The 21484-nt window shown below is 40.1% G+C and overlaps 1 protein-coding gene across 2 annotated transcripts in view; it reads right to left on the reverse strand.

The window, feature by feature from the left end:
- Nucleotides 1–21484, reverse strand: part of LOC143026977 (uncharacterized) — an 86815-nt gene that overhangs the window by 13971 nt on the left and 51360 nt on the right. For both annotated transcript variants that reach the window (XM_076187776.1, XM_076187775.1), the window contains exon 6: nt 16157–16285. In XM_076187776.1, coding sequence (XP_076043891.1) covers nt 16157–16285 — 129 coding nt within the window. The remainder of the gene's footprint in view (nt 1–16156; nt 16286–21484) is intronic.

The following is a 21484-nucleotide window of genomic DNA, read 5'->3' on the forward strand; positions in this document are numbered from 1 at the left end:
GGCTCAGTTCAGTGCAATATGTGCAAAAACTGGGCCCACCTCACTTGTACAACACTTGCTGACACAAACCAATACACAAACACTTGGACATGTTCTACCTGCCCTCCAGTAACCCCAATCCCACCTCCCCAACCACAGCCAACACCCTTACCCACTCCCAATTTCCCTTTGCCCTTATCCCCGATTAGTACTCCCCTTCCTTTGTCCCCGATCTCTCCTTTCCCCCCCTCTGACCCAGATCCTACACCTTCCCCACTACCACCCCAACCTCAACCCCAAACGGCAACATACAACACATACAAAACACACAACATCAACATATTACAACACAACATTGACGGTATTAACACTAAAAAACATGAACTTGAACACTTTCTTAAACAACGCAACATACACATTGCAATTTTACAAGAAACAAAATTAAGACACTCACACAAAACACCATCATTTCATAATTACACCACCATCAGACAAGACCGGACTGACGGCAATGGCGGTGGACTCATCACCCTGATCCACCATTCCATCTGTTTTGTGGACACAAGTGCCACAACCAAAATTCTCCTCCCTACCACAGATAACACAACAGAAACCCAATCCATTCGTATCCGCACAGGCAACAATTCAACACTAGCAATAGTTAACATGTACATTCCCCCCCAATCATCCCCCACAGTTCCAAACACCTTCAGACCTCAACTCAGCCAACTAACCTCAATCCCCAACCTGATCATGGGTGGTGACTTCAACGCCAAGTCGTCTGCCTGGTTTGTCGACAACCCTGACACAGACAGAGGGCTTGATATACAGACTCAATTCGACTCATTGACTATCATGAACAACACACATAATCATACACATATCCCATACCAAGCCCTCTACACTCCCTCCTCTCCTGATATCACCTTTTGCTCCCCCTGCCTAACCCCAACAACATCATGGAGAGTGGTCGGAGCCCTTGGCTCTGACCACCTTCCAATCATCATCACCACCAAAACAAGATGCACCCCAGCTGGCCACAGACACACTTACACCAATTACAAGAGAGCTAACTGGGAAGCCTTTACTGAAGAGACAGAACAACATTTTGAAACACTTAACAGTACACCAATCACAAACATAAACAATGCTGTGCACGCTTTTAATACAATCATACAAAACGCAGACAAGAGACACATCCCTAGAGGCAACAGAAAATCACACAACCCCAACTTCACACCAGAAATCCAAGGCCTCATCAGACAACGTGACACACTTAAACACGATACCCCCACACCTATCCCTCAAAACATAGCAGACCAAATACAAACACTAAACACTGTGATTGCCAATAAAATACATGAACAAAAAACACAAAATTGGCAAAACTTTATCAATACACTTGATCACAAAACAAACACCAGCAAATTGTACAAAACACTCAACAGCATCACACTATCCAACACTAACACTACACGCTCTCACGCAGCAATAATCACAACAACAGATAATCTACCCTCAAACAGACAACAAGCAAACGCACTCATACGTCATTTTGCACAGACGAGCCATCTTACATCTCACCCTGACGACCGACGCACCATTCGACGTAAGAAAGACTTCCCCACAGACTCAGACTATACACCCTTCATAGACAGTCAGACAAAACTCATAATGCATAATCTCAAGCACTCATCTGCCTGTGGCCCTGATAACATAAGCAACATCCACCTAAAACACATTGGACCACAAGGTATACATGCACTCACAAACATTGCAAACTACAGCTATTCACACAACACTATACCCGACATCTGGAAGCATGGTAAAATAATCACCATTCCAAAACCGAACAAAGACCCAACAATCCCAACATCGCACCGCCCAATCACACTTCTCTGCACCCCCTCTAAAGTCATTGAACGCCTAATACTTAAACTTGTCACACCATATATTCCCCTTGCTGACTCACAACACGGTTTTAGGCCACTACACTCCACAAACACTCTTCTGACAAACCTCACACAAAGAATTTTAGATGGCATCAATTCAGATAGGCCCCACCACAGAACACTTCTTATAACATTGGACATTAGTAAAGCTTTTGATGCTATCCCCCGCCACAACCTAACAAATAAAATATATAACACAGACATGCACAATAACACCAAAAGATGGCTGGCCAATTATCTGGCAGGCAGGAATGCTCATGTGTCATATAATGGCCAATCATCGCACATCAGAAACATTAAGAACGGAGTACCACAGGGCTCAGTTCTATCCCCCACATTATTTAATCTATACATGCATGACTTACCCACGCCAGACACCTCAGAAATACAAATCTCTTCCTACGCAGACGACATAACAATCACATGCACACATCGTAACACAGACAAAGCTGCAGAAATAATCCAGCCTTACCTTGACACACTCAACACATGGTTCATCACAAACAGACTCAAAATAGCTCCAACCAAATCTACAGCAACACTTCTCACCAACTGGACAAAAGAACACAAGTACATACCTCATCTCTACATCAACAACACTCTAATACCACACACAAACACACCGAAAATTCTTGGTGTAACATACGATACATCCATGTCTTTCAAACAACTCATCACAAACATAAAAAACAAATGCACACCTAGACTTAACGCACTTAAGTCAATCACTGGAACAACATTTGGACAAAACAAAGAAACTAATATAACAATATACAAACAATGCATACGCTCAGTGATGAATTATGCGAGTCCTGCATGGGCTCCTAATCTCAGTGAGACACACCACAACACCCTTCAAATCATACAAAACAAAGCCCTAAAAACAATTACAGGCTGCACAAATACATCACCTACAGACCATTTACACCATGAAACAAAAGTCCTCAAAGTCAAGGACCACCTCGACATGAGAGGCACACAAACACTTGCTGCAGCCACCACAAACACATCACACCCGCTACACTACATAGCAGAACACCCACACACACCAAGAAACATTAAAACTACACCCAAAGACCTTTATTACGCACAGATACTCTCTTCTCTTCCTCCACAACCACCAAATACCAGCCTCCGGAAACATATTCATAATCATATCACTCACCGCTCCATTAACACACTGAAAGACAACACACTGCTGCATGCCAGACCCCCTGATATCCACCCTTCTGAATCCTCTCTCCCACGAAAGGACAGAGTCCACTTGGCCAGACTGCGATGCGGTCACCACCCAGCACTTCTAAGCTACCAGAAGAGGCTGGACGACCGTGTTGTGAACAGCTGCCCAGGATGTAACACTTCACCCCATACCATACAACACATAATGGAAGACTGCATTATACACATTCATGCACGCAAACAACACAACATACACTCTATAATGGATTTGTGGGAAAACCCAGTTTCGGCTGTGGCCTTCCTTGGGGAGACGGGACTGCTCGGACAGACAGTCTAGGGAACGACAACAACAACAACAACAACTGTAGGGTGCAGTAATTAAGATTTGTGATAAACTTAGCACAGTACTCTTCTTTTAATTGTTCTAGAGTTTGACTAACTGGAAACCTCCAGCCTCACAGTGGCTGCCAGTGGTCTCAAAACCCTCCTATAGATATCTCTGATAAGAAATGGACTCTTGTTTGTGAGACTTTCAAAAGTCATTATTTAATAGTAGTGGGAAGAGAGCAGTTGCTGATTATCATCTTTGCTTGTGTGAAAAAGTGGAGTAAGTACAGTTGAAATTGATATAGATCTTGGGGCTAGTCTGGAGATAGTGTTAGGCCCTCAGGGTTGTACCTCCATATAGATGTGAGTCTACTGACAGGTTTTGAAGATAGGCAGCAAGGAAACTATTCCCTAATGTGGTTATGTGTAATTGGTCCCTTCCCTTGCTTTTACTTTTGAAAGTCAGTGTGGATATAATGATAAAAGAAAGAGCACTTTACTTAAAATTAATGTTTTTAGAATTTTTATCAGTAATATTTTTTAGCATAGATGGAATGAAATGTAGGATATATTGTATGTTAGTCTTAGAATTGTACTAGGGATTGCAATGAATTTTTGAGGCATCATCAGTTGTAAGTATTGAAATGGAAATTCTTTTGAAGACATTGACATGCAGCAATGCTGAAAGTTTTTGGTAGTGAGAATGAAGGACGAGCTGAATTTCATGCAGAAAAAGTTATCATGGTCCATGCAAATCCTTCTTGGATAGAAGAACAAGAATCTTGGTTGACTAAAGGCCAAAACTGTTGGAAACTAAAAATAAATTGCAGTACTCTGGCTACTTACCATTTGCATACATATTCATTAAAACACTAAAAATTAAACTAAGATCTCAAATGATAGCAGTACTATCTAAAACAGCAAAATTGGGAAAAAGTGAAAATTACAAAAAAATGTATGGATAAAGAAAAATGAATGATGAGGAAAAAGAGAAGGAAAAGACACCGAGGCAAAAAAAAAAAAATAATAAATAAAAAGAGAGAGAGAAAAGAACAGTTCTTGGGAGAGAGTACTGGACCTAAGGCTGAGAAAATGGTATATATAAAAATAAAAAATAAAAAAAATGAAAGGAAAAATTTAAAAATAACATACACTAACACAGATGGCATGATTTCAGAATTAAATTAATTAAATGACTATCTGGAAGAAGAGAAACTGCATATAATGGGAATTGTAGAGACAAAATTAAAAGGTCCACTACCACCTAATACTGTGGGACAAGGTCTATATAATTACTAGATAAAAATTAGAAAGGAGATACGGGGTGAAGGAGTCATGTTTTTGACTAAAAAAGGTTTAAAGGTGACAAAGATAACAGGAGATAATAATGTGGAATTGATTATGATAAAGGTTGAAAACAGTGACATGAAAAGTAGAAAATTTGCAGTAATATATGGACTGAGGGTGACCCCTTCAAAATGCTGGAAGACACAAAGCATGCAAAACTTGAGTACGCAGCATCACCTTGGACACCCAGTACCAAAAAGAATATTAAGAAACTAGAAAGATTACAAAGAGCGACAACCAAACTAGCACCGACTCTCGCTGAACTAACATATGAGCAAAGACTATCCAAATTAAACCTACCAACTCTGGAACAAAGAAGAGAAAGAGGAGATTTGCTGACTATCTACAGAATAATGAAAGGAATGGAAGTTTTAGACAGGAACGACCTGGTAGTGTGGGACAACGGTAAAACGAGAGGACATGGAAAAAAACTGAAAAAAGATAGTTATAGAAAAAACTTGAAAAGGAACAGTTTCCCACACAGAGCGATAAATACATGGAACAAATTAGACAACAAAACAGTATGTGCAAACACTATACAAGATTTTAAGATAAAACTTGATGCGGAGAGATACAAAGATGGGTCACCATGAGCATAGCTCCCCTTCCGTATATTACAACTAGGTAAATACAACTAGGTAAAATGAAATACTAAAAGGAGGAAACATAGTAATCATGGGTGACTTTAACTCAAAAGAAATATGTTGGAAAGAGATGACAGTGAAATGTGGAGAGGACTTTTGGGGAAATATACTACTGGATATGACCATTGAATATACAATGACTCAGTGGCTAAAGGAGAATACCAGATATAGAAACAATGAAGAACCATCGAGACTGGACTTAATATTTACAACAGAGCCTGAAGTTGTGGATAAAATGGAATACAAGACACCAATTGGGAGGAGTTACCACATATATATTGAGTTTGAACTAAAAGAGGAAACTGATTTGAGAAGAAATGAGAAACACAGAAAAGGTAAAGTAATATACAACAAAATGGATTTTGAGAAACTCAGAAAATTCTTTCATAAAGTGAAATGGGAAAACTTCTTTAATGAAGAAACAAAGATGGAAGAGAAATGGAATATATTTAAAGAAATTTATAAAGAAGGAATAGATAAATACATACCAAAGCAGAAGCAGGAAAGGATATACATTAAGTGCTGGTATAAAAAAAATGTAGTGACGCGAAAGATAGAAGAAAGCTTGGAAAAGATGAAAAAAGAAAAAAAAATGGGTAAGTGGCAAATATATAACAAATTCAGAGATGAATATGTGAAAATACGCAGGGAAGAAAAACAAAACTATGAAAAAGACATAATAGATAAATGTAAGGATCAACCTAGATTATTCTATAGGTATGTGAATGGTAAATTGAAAAATAAACAAGAAATAGTAAAACTGCATCAAGGAAATAAGGAATATATAGAAGATGTAGAAATGGTAGAGGTTATGAACATTTTAAGTCTGTATTCATAATAGAAAATGACCAAAACTCGAGTACACAGCAACACTATGGACACCCAGTACCAAAAAGAATATAAAGAAGTATGACAGAAAATTTTGAAAGTAATAAAAAGATGTTTTAGAAAGAAATTAAGAGAGGAAGAGGAGGTGAATCAAGTAGAGAAGAAAAGATATAAGGTGCAGATGGAGAGATGATAATGGAAGAGAAGGCAGTAAGGGGAAGATGGGCAGAATATTTTAGGGAGTTGCTAGATGTGAAGGAGGATAGGGAGGGAAAGATAGTTGCAGTGGGAAATGCTAAGAAAATGACAGTGATGAGTGAGGAAAATGGAGGAGAAATAAGGAAGGATGAAGTGAAGGCAGTTGTTAAGATGATGAAAGCAGGTAAGGTACCTGGTCTGGATGGATGCCATGCAGAATGTCTAAAAAAAGGAGGTACAGTGATGGTGGACTGGCTGGTGAGGATATTTAATGTTTGCTGGAGAGAGGGTAGAGTGCCGGAGGACTGGAGGAGTGCCTGTATAGTTCCACTTTACAAGGGAAAAGAGGACAAGTGTGAATGTAGTAGTTTCAGAGGGATTAGCTTGTTAAGTGTAGTTGGGAAGGCTTATGGGAGGATCTTGATTGAGAGGATTAGGAGAGGAACAGAGGGAGTAATTGGTGGGGAACAGTGTGGTTTTAGGATGGGTAGAGGTTGTGTAGATCAGACCTTTGTGGTAAGACAAATATGTGAGAAAGCTATAGGAAAGGGGAAGGATGTTTTTTGGGTTTTTATGGATTGTTGTTGTTGTTGTCGTTCCCTAGACTGTCTGTCCGAGCAGTCCCGTCTCCCCAAGGAAGGCCACAGCCGAAACTGTGTTTTCCCACAAATCCTTTATAGAGTGTATGTTGTGTTGTTTGCGTGCATGATTGTGTATAATGCAGTCTTCCATTATGTGTTGTATGGTATGGGGTGAAGTGTTACACCCCCCAACCCCAAGAGTTGGGGGCCAATCAGCAGCAACCACCCCTGGCCATCAGCTCTACGCAGATGGCACCGATCCCCAAGGAGGTTTTTATGGATCTGGAAAAGGCTTATAATAGGGTAGACAGAAAGGCACTGTGGGAGGTTATGCAGATATATGGGATAGGAGGAAAGCTTCTAGGAGCTGTCAAGAGTTTTTATGAGAGTAGTAGAGCTTGTGTCAGGATTAGAAATGGAGAGAGTGAGTGGTTCGAGGTAAAGGTGGGACTTCGTCAAGGATGCGTTATGTCGCCCTGGCTGTTCAACTTATACATGGATGGGGTAGTGCGAGAGGTAAATGCAAGGGTAGTGGGTCAGGGATTGGAGATGGTTAAAGAAAATGGAGAAAAGTGGGAGGTGAGCCAGCTGTTGTTTGTGGACGACACTGCGCTTGTGGCAGGATTGGAGGAGGGATTGAGGAAGTTGGTGACAGAGTTTGGGAGAGTATGTGATAGAAGAAAGCTAAAGATAAATATGGGTAAAAGTAAGGTGATGAGATGTACAAGGGGTGAAAGTGGCAGTAGACTGGAAGTGAGCATTAAGGGAGAGCGACTGGAGGAAGTGGATAGTTTTAGATACTTGGGTGCAAATGTGGTAGGAAAAGGTGGAGTGAAGGTGGAGGTAGAATGTAGATTGAGAGAAGCGAGTAAATGCCTTGGTGGATTGAAGAGTGTAATGAGGAATAGACATTTGGGAATGGATGTTAAGAGGAGACTGTATGAAGGAGTGATTGTGCCAACAGCACTGTATGGGGCAGAAACATGGAACATAAGAGAGGAAGAGAGAAGGAGTTTGAATGTGTTTGAGATGAGGTGTCTGAGAAGTATGATGGGGGTTACTATGCTAGATAGAGTGAGAAATGAGGAGGTGAGGAGAAGAATGGGGGTGGAAAGGGAGTTGGGAGATAGGGTTGATGTAAGAGTATTAGGATGGTTTGGACACATGGAAAGAATGAGTGAAGAAAGATTAGTAAAAGAGGTATGGAAGGCAGACGTGGAGGGAGTGAACATGAGGGGACGTCCTAGGATGAGGTGGATGGATGGGGTGAAGGGGGCGTTGGGGAAGAAGGGAATGTCTGTTGAGGAAGTATGGGAGAGGACAGAAGACAGGGGTGAATGGAGAATGATTGTATATGGATGTTGTTGTGATGCATGAGGTGGAATGGGTGGGGGGATGGGGGGTGAGGTAGTATGTGTGAGCAAAATTTGACGCAGCCTGAAGGGATTTCTCCATGTCTTCTCCTTTTATGCATGGGGGGACGGAGAGGGGGGGTCGCCAATTTAATGAAGCGGCCTTGCTGTGGATGTGCTGTGTCTTGTGATGGTGCTTCTGACCCAGGGCAGTGGACAAGGTGCAGGGATGACCCGTCATCCAGGAGGTGAGGGAGGGTGGAGGGGTGTGGAGTGTATTCAGGGATGTAATGGGTGGGAATGATTTTATGCCTTTTCCTTTTTGGCTACCTCCCTTGTAAGGGGGAAAAAGCCTTGGTATATGTATGTAGAAAGAATAGAAAGAGCAACAACAAAGCTGGCACCAACTCTTTCCAAAATGACATATGAACAAAGAGTGTCCAAATACCAACTCTGTAACAAAGAAGGGAAAGAGGAGATTTACTATCTATAGAATTATGAAGGGAATGGAAATCTTAGATAAGAATGACTTATTGAAATGGGCCAATGGAAAAACAAGAGGACACACACAAAAAAAAAGATAATTACAGAAGAGATCTGAAAAAAAATAGCTTCCCATATGGAGTGATAGATACTTAGAACAAATTGGACAAAGAGACAGTGTGTGCAAACACTATTCAAGATTTTAAGAAAAAACTTGATGCTGAGAGATACAAAGATGGGTTACCACGAGCATAGCTCCCTTCCTGTATAATACAACTAAGTAAATACAACTGGGTAAATACATAACTGGGAAAAAGAAAAGGTAGAAAGATCCCCCCCATGAAAGAAATAAATGTAACACAAAAAGAAATAAGGGACCAAATAATAAATCTTGATGTCAGAAAATAATATGGTCTGGACACAATTGCAACTTGGATACTAAAAGAATCTATAGATGAGCTAGAGGATAAGATATATAAAATAATAGTTTGCTCACTCAAGGAAGGAAGAGTATTGCAAGATTGGAGAAATGCCAATATTATACCAATATATAAAGGAGGAGATACGGAACACCCAACAAACTATAGGTCAGTCTCCCTTACAAGCACAATAGCTAAAATATATCAAAAAGTTATCAAAAGTAGATTGATTAAACATCTGAAAGAAAATAAGATACTGAAGCCAAAACAATTTGGCTTTAGACAAGAAAGATCTTGTGCCACCGACTTGGTTTGTTTTTATTCAAGGCTAATAGACATAATACAAGAAAGGGATGGATGGGTGGATTGTGCTTTTCTAGATTTACAAAAGGCATTTGATTAAGTACCACACAAAATACTAATACGAAAACTTGAAACAACAGGAGGTGTACAAGGAAAATTAATGAAATGGATGGAAGATTTCTTGAATGAGAGAAAAATAAGGGTAGTAAAACTCAACCTGGGAAGAAATGATAAGTGGAGTCCCGCAACGTTCTGTACTAGCTCCGATAATGTTTGCCATATATATAAATGACATGGATGAAGGTGTTGAATGTTATATAAACTTCTTTGCAGATGATGCCAAACTACTAAAGAAAATAAGTACAGAGAAAGACTGTGAAGCACTTCAGAGAGATCTTGACAAAATCTGGAAATGGAGCCAGAAGTGGGAAGTGAACTTCAATATCAAGAAATGTAGTATAATGGAGTTTGGAAAAAGTAAAAATAAAATATTAGGGCAATATAAGGTTGATACTAAAGAAGTAAAAAAAGTTAGCTCGGTATAGGACCTAGGAGTAATTATTAGCAAAGACATGTCACCAGACAAGCATATAAACAATATAATCAGAGAAACCTACAATTTACTAAGAATAATAAAGGTGGCCTTTAACTATATGGATGGGGAAATGGTAATGAAAATATTAGTCACACTAAAACCAAGACTGGAGTGTGCTGCAACACTATGGGCACCCAACACAAAAAAGAATATAAAGAAATTAGAAAGAATCCCATCTGGGGTATTGGCTGCATGTTATTGTGGCAAAGTAGCATGCAGTTGATACTTTATGGTCTATATGGGGTGCCCCTACAGACCAGAGCCACACATCATTTTGTCTGTAATAGTGGAAGTCTCTTTTCACGGAGAAATGATGACACTTTTATTATATTGCGACTGTCCCTCCATTATGCTGTCCCCTGACCCCTTGTTACTGTCCTGTACCATTTCTCTGATATTCATTTCCTTTTTTTGCCTAACCTTGTGGTGGGGGAAAAGAATGCTGCTACCAAGTATTCCCACTTGAGTTGTATGAGGTGACAAAAAATGGGACAAGGATAGGACTAAAAATCCTGCTACCTGTAGCTCCATAAGGGACATTCCTACAAAAAGTAAAGGCATAAGAGGGTTTAGTTTTCCAACCAGCACCCTAAGGTTTGGGTCTTTTAATGTGTGTGGATGTGGTACAGATGAGAGTAAATGGGAAAAGATAGGTAGTATGTTTGTGAGAAGAAAGATGGATGTGTTGGCTTTGAGTGAAACTAAGTTGAAAGGGAGGGGGCGAGTGTGAGTTTGGGAGTGTAGTTGGGAGGTTCTCAGGCGTGAAGAGATAGGTAAGTGTGTAGTGGAGTGGAAGGAGGTTTCTTCAGGGTTAATGTGGATGAAGGTGAAGCTGGGAAGGAAGATATGGGTTTTTGTAAGTGCATATGGGCCTGGTAGTGAGAAGAGTGTAGAAGAAAGGTATGCTTTTTTGGTTGGATTTAATTGAGTGCATAGAGGGATTAGGGAGAAATGTCAATGTAGTTGTATTGGGGGACCTTAACCTCCTCACTCCGGGGCACATCGCATGTCTGGCAGCATTAGCTGCCCGACGTGCAATGTTGCGTCATAATAATTGCATTATAAAAAATAAAGTCAGTGCTCAATTTTCCGTTCTCTTTCACCCGTGTATTTTGATAACCATAGAAAATTGATGAAGCCAGTTTAGAGAGAATGAAAATTACGTAGGTACGACTACAATAAATATAATCAAGATGGCGACGTCGGCATCATCGAGTACCCACTTGCTCCTCATGCCACCTACGTAGGCATCACCGTATGGAAGTGGTTAATGCTAGGAGAGAAAATGAACCAATAGATGGAGTGATTGGGAAGTATGGGGTGCCAGGAAAAAATTAAAGTGGAGAGTTCATGGTGAAATTGTGTCTTGAAAGAGAATTGATGATAGCAAATACAGTGTTCAGGAAGAAAGTTAAACATAAGTACACATGGGAGAGGGTGGTGGATGGAAGGGTGATAGATAGAACATTAATGGATTATATAGTGGTAACCTGGATTATGGTAGGAAAAGTTAAAGATGTACATGTTCTAAGGCAGCATTTCTTAAACTTTTTTGACCTCAGCACCCCTTTTGGTCAGGCCTAAACAGTCCAGCACCCCCTACCATTGGCTAACACCTGGTTACTATAAAGATAGAGTAAAGATGTATGTGACCTTCCCCAGCACCCTCTGAAATTGATTTCAGCACCCCCTGGGGGTGCTAGCACCCCAGGTTAAGAAATGCTGTTCTAAGGAGAGAGAGTGGGGGAATATCAGATCATTTTCTGGTGGAAGGTAAGTTGAGAGTAGAGGATAGATGGAGAAAGAGGAAAAGGGCAGAAGGTAGGGAGGTACTTAGAATGAACTGCTTAAATGAGAAAGAAAAGGAGGAGCATAAGAAGAAGCTGAGAGAGGAGTGGGAGGGATTGAAGGATAGAGTAGAACTAGGAGTAGAGGAGGAATGGGGATGGTTCAAGGAAGGAGTCATAACGTGTGCAAAGATGGTGTATGCAACAAGGAGGATGGAAGGAAATAGAAGGAAGGGTAGTGAGTGGTGGGATGAGGAAGCAAAGAAGGGGATAGAAGAGAAGAAGCAGGCTTTCAAAGATTGGTTAAAAATTAGGACAAGGGAATCATATGAGAGGTACAAAGTAAAGAGAAGAGAAGTAAAGCATAAGATAAAGGAGGCAAAGAGGAGAGCAGATGAGAAATGGGGTAAGAGTATGACAGAAGATTTTGAAAGTAATAAAAAGATGTTTGGAAAGAAATTAAGAGAGGAAGAGGAGACGAATCAAGTAGAGAAGAAATGGTAAAAGGTGCAGATGGAGAGATGATAATGGAAGAGAAGGCAGTGAGAGGAAAGTGGGCAGAATATTTTAGGGAGTTGCTAAATGTGAAGGAGGATAGGGAGGGAAAGGTAGTTGCAGTGGGAAATGCTAAGAAAATGACCATGAGCAGTGAGGAAAATGGAGGAGAAATAAGGAAGGATGAATTGAAGGCAGTTGTTAAGATGATGAGAGCAGGTAAGGCAACTGGGTTGGATGGTGGACTGGCTAGTGAGGTTATTTAATGTTTGTTTAAGAGAGGGTAAAGTGCCAGAGGACTGGAGGAGTGCCTGTATAGTTCCACTTTACAAGGGAAAAGGGGTCAAGTGTGAGTGTAGTAGTTTCAGAGGGATCAGCTTGTTAAGTGTAGTTGGGAAAGCTTATGGGAGGGTCTTGATTAAGAGGATTTGGAGAGGAACAGAAGGAGTAATTGGTGAGGAAGAGTGTGGGTTTAGGACAGGTAGGTTTCTGGAGATCAAATTTTTGTGGTAAGAAATATGGGAAAAAGGTATAGGAAAAGGTAAGGATTTTTTGGGCTTTTATAGATTTGGAAAAGGCTTATGACGGGGAAGACAGGAAGGCATTGTGGGAGGTATTGTAGATATATGGGATAGGAGGAAAGCTGTTAGGAGCAATCATGAGTTTTTACGAGAGTAGTAGAGCTTGAAATGGAGAGAGTGAGTGGTTTGAGATAAAGGTGGGACTTCATCAGGGATGTGTTATGTCACCCTGGCTGTTCAATTTATACATGGATGGGGTGGTGCAAGAGGTGAATGCAAGGGTAGTGGGTCAGGGATTGGAGATGGTTAAAGAAAATGGAGAAAAGTGGGAGATAAGCCAGTTGTTGTTTGCTGATGACACTGCAATTGTAGCAGGATCAGAGGAGGGATTGAGGAAGTTAGTGGCAGAATTTGGGAAGGTGTGTGAAAGAAGGAAGTTGAAGATAAATGTGGGTAAAAGTAAGGTGATGAGATGTACAAGGGGAGAAATTGGCAGAAGATTGAAAGTGAGTATTAAGGGAGAGAGACTGGAGGAAATGGATAGTTTTAGATATTTGGGTGTGAATGTGGCAGGAAAGGGAGGAGTGGGGGTGGAGGTAGAATGTAGATTGAGAGAAGTGAGTAAATGCCTTGGTGGATTAAAAAGTGTAACGAGAAATAGATATTTGGGAATGAATGCTAAGATGAGATTGTATGAGTGATTGTGCTGACATCACTGTATGAGACAGAAACATGGAACATAAGAAAGGAAGAGAAGTTTGAATGTGTTTGAGATGAAATGCCTGACAAGTATGATAGGGGAGAAATGAGGAGGTGAGGAGGAGAACTGGGGTGGAAAGGAAGTTGGGAGATAGGGTTGATGAAAGAGTATTGGGATGGTTTGGACACATGGAAATAATGAGTGAAGAAAGATTAGTAAAAGAGGTATGGAGGCAGAGGTGGAAGAAGTGAACATGAGGGGTTGACCTAGGGTGAGATGGATGGATGGGGTAAAAGGGGCTTTGGGAAAGAGTGGAATGTCTGTTGAGGAAGGATGGGAGAGACAGAAGATAGGGGTGAATGGAGAATGGTTGTGTATGGATGATGCTGTAATGCATGAGGGGGAGTGGGTGGGGGATGGGGGGTGAGGGAGTATGTGTGAGAAATAAATTGATGCAGGCCGAAGGGATTTCTCTCCATCATCTTTTCTGCATGAGGGGATGGAGAGGGGGGTCGCCGATTTAATGAAGCTGTGTCTTGTGACACTGCTTCTGACCCAGGGCAGTGGAGAAGATGCAGGGATAACTCATCATCCAGGAGGTGCCAAGATAAGAGGGAGGGAAGAGGGTAGAGGGGAGTGGAGTATGTAAGGGATGGAATGGATGGGAGTGGTTTCTATGCCTTTGTTTTTTGGCTACCTCCCATGTAAGGGGGAAAGGGTCTCTGGTATATGTATGTACAAAGAATCCAAAGAGCAATGACAAAGATGGCACTAACACTTTCAAAATTGACATACAAACAAAGATTTCCAAATTGGAACTAAGAACCCTGGAACAAAGAGAAAGAGGAGATCTACTGGTCATTTACAGAATAATTTAAGGTATGGAAGTCCTTGACAGAGAAGATTTATTAAAGTGGGACAGAAGAAAAACAAGAGGACATCAAAAGAAACTCAAAAAAGATAGTTATAGAAGAGATCTGAAAAAGAGTATTTTTTACACAGAGTGATAGATGTCTGGAACAAATTGGATGAAAAAATAGTATGTGCAAAAACCATACAAGAATTTAAGAACAAACTAGATGCTGAGAGATATAAAGATGAGTCACTCACTCAGCTTCTTGTACTCCTTCTCCTTTTCTTTCTCATTTAAGCAGTTCACTCTAAGCACCTCCCTACCTTTTGTATTTTTCCTCTTTCTCCATCTATCCTCCACTCTCAACTTACCTTCCACCAGAAAATGATCTGATATTCCCCCATTCTCTCCCCTTAGAACATGTACATCCTTAACTCTTCCTATTATACTCCTATCTACCACTACATAGTCCATTAATGTTCTATCTACCACCCTTCCATCCACCACCCTCTCCCATGTGTACTTATACTTGACTTTCTTCCTAAACACTGTATTTGCTATCATCAACTCTCTAGACACATTTCCATTATCAATTCCCCACTACAATTCTTTCCTGGAACTCCACATCTCCCAACCACTCCGTTTATTGGTTCATTTCCTACCCTAGCATTAAGGTCTTTCAATAGTATTACATTGACATTTCTCCCTAATCCCTCTATGCACTCATTTAAATCTATCCAAAAAGCCTTCCTTTCTTCTACACTCTTCTCACTACCAGGCCCATATGCACTTACAAAAACCCACATCTCCTTTCCCAGCTTCACCTTCATCCACATTAACCTTGAAGAAACCTCTTTCCACTCCAATACATGCTTACCTATTTCTTCACTTACTAGTATAGCCACCCCTTCTCTCCCTCACCATCTCTTCACTCCTGAGTACCTCCCAACTATACTCCCACACTCACACTCACCCCTCTCTCTCAACTTAGTTTCACTCAAAGCCAACACATCCATCTTTCTTCTCACAAACATACTACCTATCTCTTCCCTTTTACTATCATCTGTACTACATCCACGCAGATTAAAAGACCCAAACCTTAGGGTACTGGTTGGAAAACTCCTAGACCCTCTTATGCCTTTAGGTTTTTTTTTTTTAGGAATGTCCCCTGTGGGGCTACAGGGAGAAGGATGCCTAGTCCTAATCCCCGTTCCGTTTTTCTCACCTCTTATGATTCAAGTGGGAAGACTTGGTGGCAGCATTGTATCCCCCCCCACCAGAGGGTAGGCAAAAAAAAGGAAATAAATATTCAGAGAAATGGTACAGGACAGTAACAAGGGGTTGGGGGCAGCATAATGGAGGGACAGTTGCAGTATAATAAAAGTGTCATCATTTCTCTGTGAACAGAGTCCTCTATCATAGATGAAATGATGTGGCTCTGGTATGTAGGGGCACCCCATATAGACCCTAAAGTATCAACTGCATGCTACTTTGCCACAATAACATGCAGCCAATACCTCAGACGGGGGTAAATACACATGCATTCACACAAAATACATACACACATACATACTAATAAAATATTTAATTGTATTACCAACCAAAATACTTACTGGTACATGCAATTGGAATATAGATTGAGGTGTGACCATATGATGTATTTTGGCCATAAGAGATTGTATTGAGTCTGGATTATGAGAAACAATGTTTTCTGCAAAATCCATTAATGTATGATCTTCAACCTGCAGTAGAAAATAAAGAAGGAAAATTAAATACTATTATAATTACTTTTTTTGCATACAGTATCTTGACATTTAAATCATAGGTAAGTTGTGATTGTTGTTGGTATATGAGCTATTTGTGCAATATGTAGGAATAATGAAAATTTAACTTGTCATTTCAGATTATAGTGTAGGAATAGTGATGATGGATTCATGCACGAGTTGGTCTAGCAAGATGGGTACCAAAGTTTTCCCTACTGCTCATCTTCACTTCAATTAGGAGGTGCAACTCTGAGTGGTTGATACTCTGTCTTAGTACTGGGCTCAAGATCACTGTCAGCTTTGACAATTTTTCCTACACCTTAATCACAATGAGGGCTGACAACTGGTAACTAATCCCTTTCTATTACTACCTTTAGATAAAACTACCATGCTGAATGAACATAGCACCTAATACTACATTACCTATCACTCACTCACTCCAAACATCAGTTCAGAATCTATTTATTGAATGGCTAATGGACTGTACAAGTGGCCATGTCTAGTTTCCTGGGGGATATGGGTCTCCTGCAGGAGGTAACAAGAAGTAACAGATGGATACCTATAATCAACTTGAACTTGATGAAAGAGTATTGGGATGGTTTGGACACATGGAAAGAATAAGTGAAGACAGAATAATAAAAGAAGTGTGAAAGGCAAAGTTGGAAGGAGTGAACATGAGGGGGTGACCAAGGCTGAGATGGATGGATGGGGTAAAAGGGGCATTGGGAAAGAGGGGGATGTCTGTTGAGGAAGGAAAGGAGAAGACAGAAGATAGAGGTGAGTGGAGGGTGGTTGTGTATGGATGATGCTGTGATGCATGGAAAGGAGTGGGTCAGGGATGGGGAGGGTTAAGGAGTTTGTGTGAATAATATTTTGATGCAGCCCAAAGGAATTTCTCCCCATCTTCTCTTTTTCTTCATGAGGGGATGGAGAGGGGGGTTGCTGATCAAATGAAGTGGCCTTGCTGTGGTGAGATGCAGGGATGACCTGTTATCCAGGAGGAGCCAAGAAAAGAGGGAGGGAGGGGTAGTGAATTGGAGTGGAGTATGTGGTGATGAAATGGGTGGGAGTGGATTTATGCCTTTGACTTTGGCTTCCTCCCTTGTAAGGGAAAAAACCTTTGGTATATGTCTGTACGTACTTCTTCATGTAAGAGTTGACAACTAGTGACTGCTCCCTTCCACCTATCCAGTGACACAGAAATGGACCACTATTGTAACATGCCCTCCCAGAGAGATCACTGGAAGGGCATGAAAACTGTTGCTGGCTATTGTATGGCTATGGGGAAATGATGAGTGAGTGTCTTTGGGTGGAGATGTGTGCTTTGATATGGCCACCCCTTGTAAGAGTTGTGGCCTATATGTATGTGCATCTTGTCAGAAGAGGCAGGGTGCATTAATTTTTCCATACTATCCTTTGAGCAACTGACTCTCATAAACAATATACCATATTATTACTTAGTACGTATTTATAAGAAGTTCTTGTATATGAAGGAGGTGCTAAGATAAGAGGGAGGGTGGAGGGGAGTGGAGTGTATTTAGGGATGGAATGGTTGGGAATGATTTTATGCCTTTTTCTTTTTGGCTACCTCCCTTGTAAGGGGGAAAAAAACCTTGGTATATGTATGTATGTATGTATGTATTTGTTTGTTAAACAAATATTCATCAATCAATATTACCCCAAGTCTCTCCTGCATGGGGACACATGCAATCTAAATATAATTGGAAATCAAGGCTAGAGCCATACATGAACTTGAGGCTAGGTAGGATAAATAATTAGAGAACTGGAGATGGGACCCAATGAGCATTGCTCCTTTTCCTGTATACTACAATTAGGTAAATGCATGACTACAAGGTAACTGGGAATGGCCATAGGACAGGCCCATAGGTTATTCAAGGAAGAAATAATGTTGTCTTGGGATAGTGTGGGGCAGTGATCTTTGGATTTAAGGCAGTTTGGTTCATTGGTGAGGCCTATTCTTTGCTAATACTGAATACAATCATGCCAGTGTGGTTCTTTCTGTTTAGGATTTTTTTTATGTGGGACTGATAGGGGGTATTTATGGAGTATTGAGTTTGATGGTTTGTCTTGAAGAACTTGTCATGTGATTAGGTATGGACGTTTTTATGTGTACATATTATAATGAAGGTGGTAGGTTTGATTATGAGTAGTATGTTGTTTTTTCAGTGGGTTGTGCTCATATAATGTAACAAGGTGTGACTAGAGTTGAGGGAAGTGTTATGAAATGTTGCATGTATCTAGATGTTTGATGGTTTGTTTAGTGTTAAAGAAAATATTTGCTGCCAGTGAATGAAATTGCGGGTTAAATTAGGTGACTTTTGACCATTAACCTCTTGAATATGATGACACCTATGTACCGTATTTTTCGGACTATAAGGCGCTTCGTACCATAAGGCACACCTGTAATTTGCTATTCCCCGTCCTTACATAAGGCGCACCTGACCATAAGGCGCACCTGGTTAGGTAGGTCAAACACCACCAGAGGCGCCACCGTCGATGACGAGCACAATAGCGCGTCATTTTATGCGCAAGCCATGCAAACGGCCAAATTTAAATACCGCGGGAAATTTCATTCATGCAAATGTTATGCGAATGTATTTACTACGATCGTAGTAAATTTCAAACAATTACATCATCAGTTACATGTCGGTACATAAAAACATAAGTTAAACATGGCGGCTTGCATTCAGCAGTAAATCGAAAATTGGTTTATGTTTCAGTGTAAAAAATGAGCTAAATAAATTCAGTGTATTGGCAACTGACCAAAATGAACGAAAACTACTAGTCTCGCGGATTATTCTAATACCAAAATAAAGGCAGCGTGTTACGGAAGAGCTGAGAAATCGGTGGTACTAATTATTATTATTATTATTATTTTTTTTTTCTATCGGGTCGGATTATCGGATAACAACAACATCAACGTCCATCCCGCCATCTTATCTATGATCACTGGTGGTATGAATCAAACTGCACTCTATTAAGTTTCTTACTATTATGTTATTAGTGTAATAGACTTATAGTTGAATTATTTGAACTATTTTCTTTAAAATGTGTGATTTTCATGTAATATGATCAAAGAGAAGTTACGTTTTTATCCTCCGTAATATTACGGACCACAGCTACGATTCGTCCTGCCCGCTATCTATGATCATTGGTGGTATGGATCAAGCTACACTATTAAGTTTGTTACTGTTGTGTTACTAGTGTAATAGATTGCATATAGTTGAATTATTCAAACTATTTTCTTTAAATTGTGTGATTTTCATGTAATTTGACGGTATTCGTAGCTGTGGTGGGTAATTTTACATAGGATAAAAACGTAATTCTTTGATTAAATTACATGGAAAAAACACATTCTAAAGAAAATAGGTCAAATAATGCAACCATATGCTAAATTCTTATATAAAATTGTGCCTGTCGGTAAAAACCGTCATTGTTTACGTTTGATCGGCGATTAGTCAGTCCGCACGTTTCGGCCCGATTTTCCCTTCAAAATGCAATATCTAGAGAACTAGGACAGCTAGATGGATAATTCAAATTCCATTGTACTCATAGCGACTTCCTGCATCCCATGAGAACTACTTCAGCTCAAATATCAGGAATTCCATTTTCATGTTGACCTAGCTAACCTTGTCTCGTCATCGGATAATCATGCAAATGTGAGTGCATTCAGAACTGAACATTTTCGTTGTTGAATGAGAAAAATCGGTTGGGATTTAGCAAAATTACAAAAATAAATGATATATTTTTTTATTTTGGTCAGTGAAATCAGACCACCTCCATGGACGGTCTGCCCTGCCAATACCCCTATAAAACAACAAACATGTTACGGGAATTGTGGGGAATAAAACCAACAGTAGCAGTTTATTCCTGGAATTCTCTATTCACTTAAAAACACAAGATTACAAATGAAGGTAAATTTTTAGTTTCGACCATGGGCGCAATATAGCAATAGAAAATTAATTATTAATTTTGTAAATTATAATGTATGAACGTAATATGCAATTTTGTGAGCGGAAATAATAATAAAAAAAAAATGCTGAAACGGATTCCGTAAGTAACGAAGTCGTGTCGGACGAATGGTACGCCATGTTTGTTATGATAGATGCCGACGTCGAAGAAATGAAAGGGTGATAAATTCGTCTAACCTAATCTAACCTGTGTTTAATAAATAATTACCTGCAAATTAAATGTCATCCGGCTCGTCCTCGTTGACGTCGTCGTGAGCGACGTTGGCGTCCCGATCCTATGCTACCGACTTCTTTCATTAGCATATTACGTTGATACATTTTAATTTACAAAATTAATAATTAATCTTATATTGCTATATTGCGCCCATGATCGAAACTATAAAAATACCCAAATGACTACAGTCTGAGTGAAGTGAGACTAGACCAATGCAAAATGGCTGTCTGTGTTGTGGACGCTATCATGTCATAGCCATGAGAGCGTGAATGAATGCGGTGGCATGGACCCGAAAACTGTCGAAGTTTTTGCAATTTTCTTGTCAAGATACATGCACCTTGGTTATAACTTGGTTGTAACTTTTGTTAAGCCTATGCACTGTCGCCGTCGTCAGGCTAGCTACGAAACGTGTCAAAATAGTACGTCACTATCCGAGGCATTTTTTTTTTTGCACTGAAGCCACACATAAGGCGCACCGCACGATAAGGCGCACCACCCGATTTTGGCCGATTTTAAGGATTTTGCCCGCGCCTTATGGTCCGAAAAATACGGTATGTGTTATGAGCTGTGAGTGGAGTATACAGAGGTGCTGGCATTGGCTTCTTGATTATATTTATTTTATAGTTGTAACTGAGTGACTCCCATATTCTGTGAATAGGGTTGATCATATTTTCTGTGATGTTATATTTATTCAGGGTGAAAGAGAATGAGTATAACAGTAGTAACTTCATATCATGTAATGCACATATTGTGATGCATCATCATACATCAGGCAACCTGATGTGTACACAAATATTTGACTCATATTGAAGAGGTTAAAAAAATGCAGGACTTACTTATTTGAATAAAATTACTAAGTTACCAGAAAAAAAAGATAATTACCACATTATTTGAGTTAACCTGTCAATGAGTCTTTAATATGTTTTCCAGAACCTTTAGGAGTTGATTCGATAAAAAGAATTAAAGTAAAAT

This window comes from Oratosquilla oratoria, chromosome 7 (genome assembly GCF_046742065.1).
Source record: "Oratosquilla oratoria isolate Oo_2021 chromosome 7, ASM4674206v1, whole genome shotgun sequence".
Taxonomy (NCBI): domain Eukaryota; kingdom Metazoa; phylum Arthropoda; class Malacostraca; order Stomatopoda; family Squillidae; genus Oratosquilla; species Oratosquilla oratoria.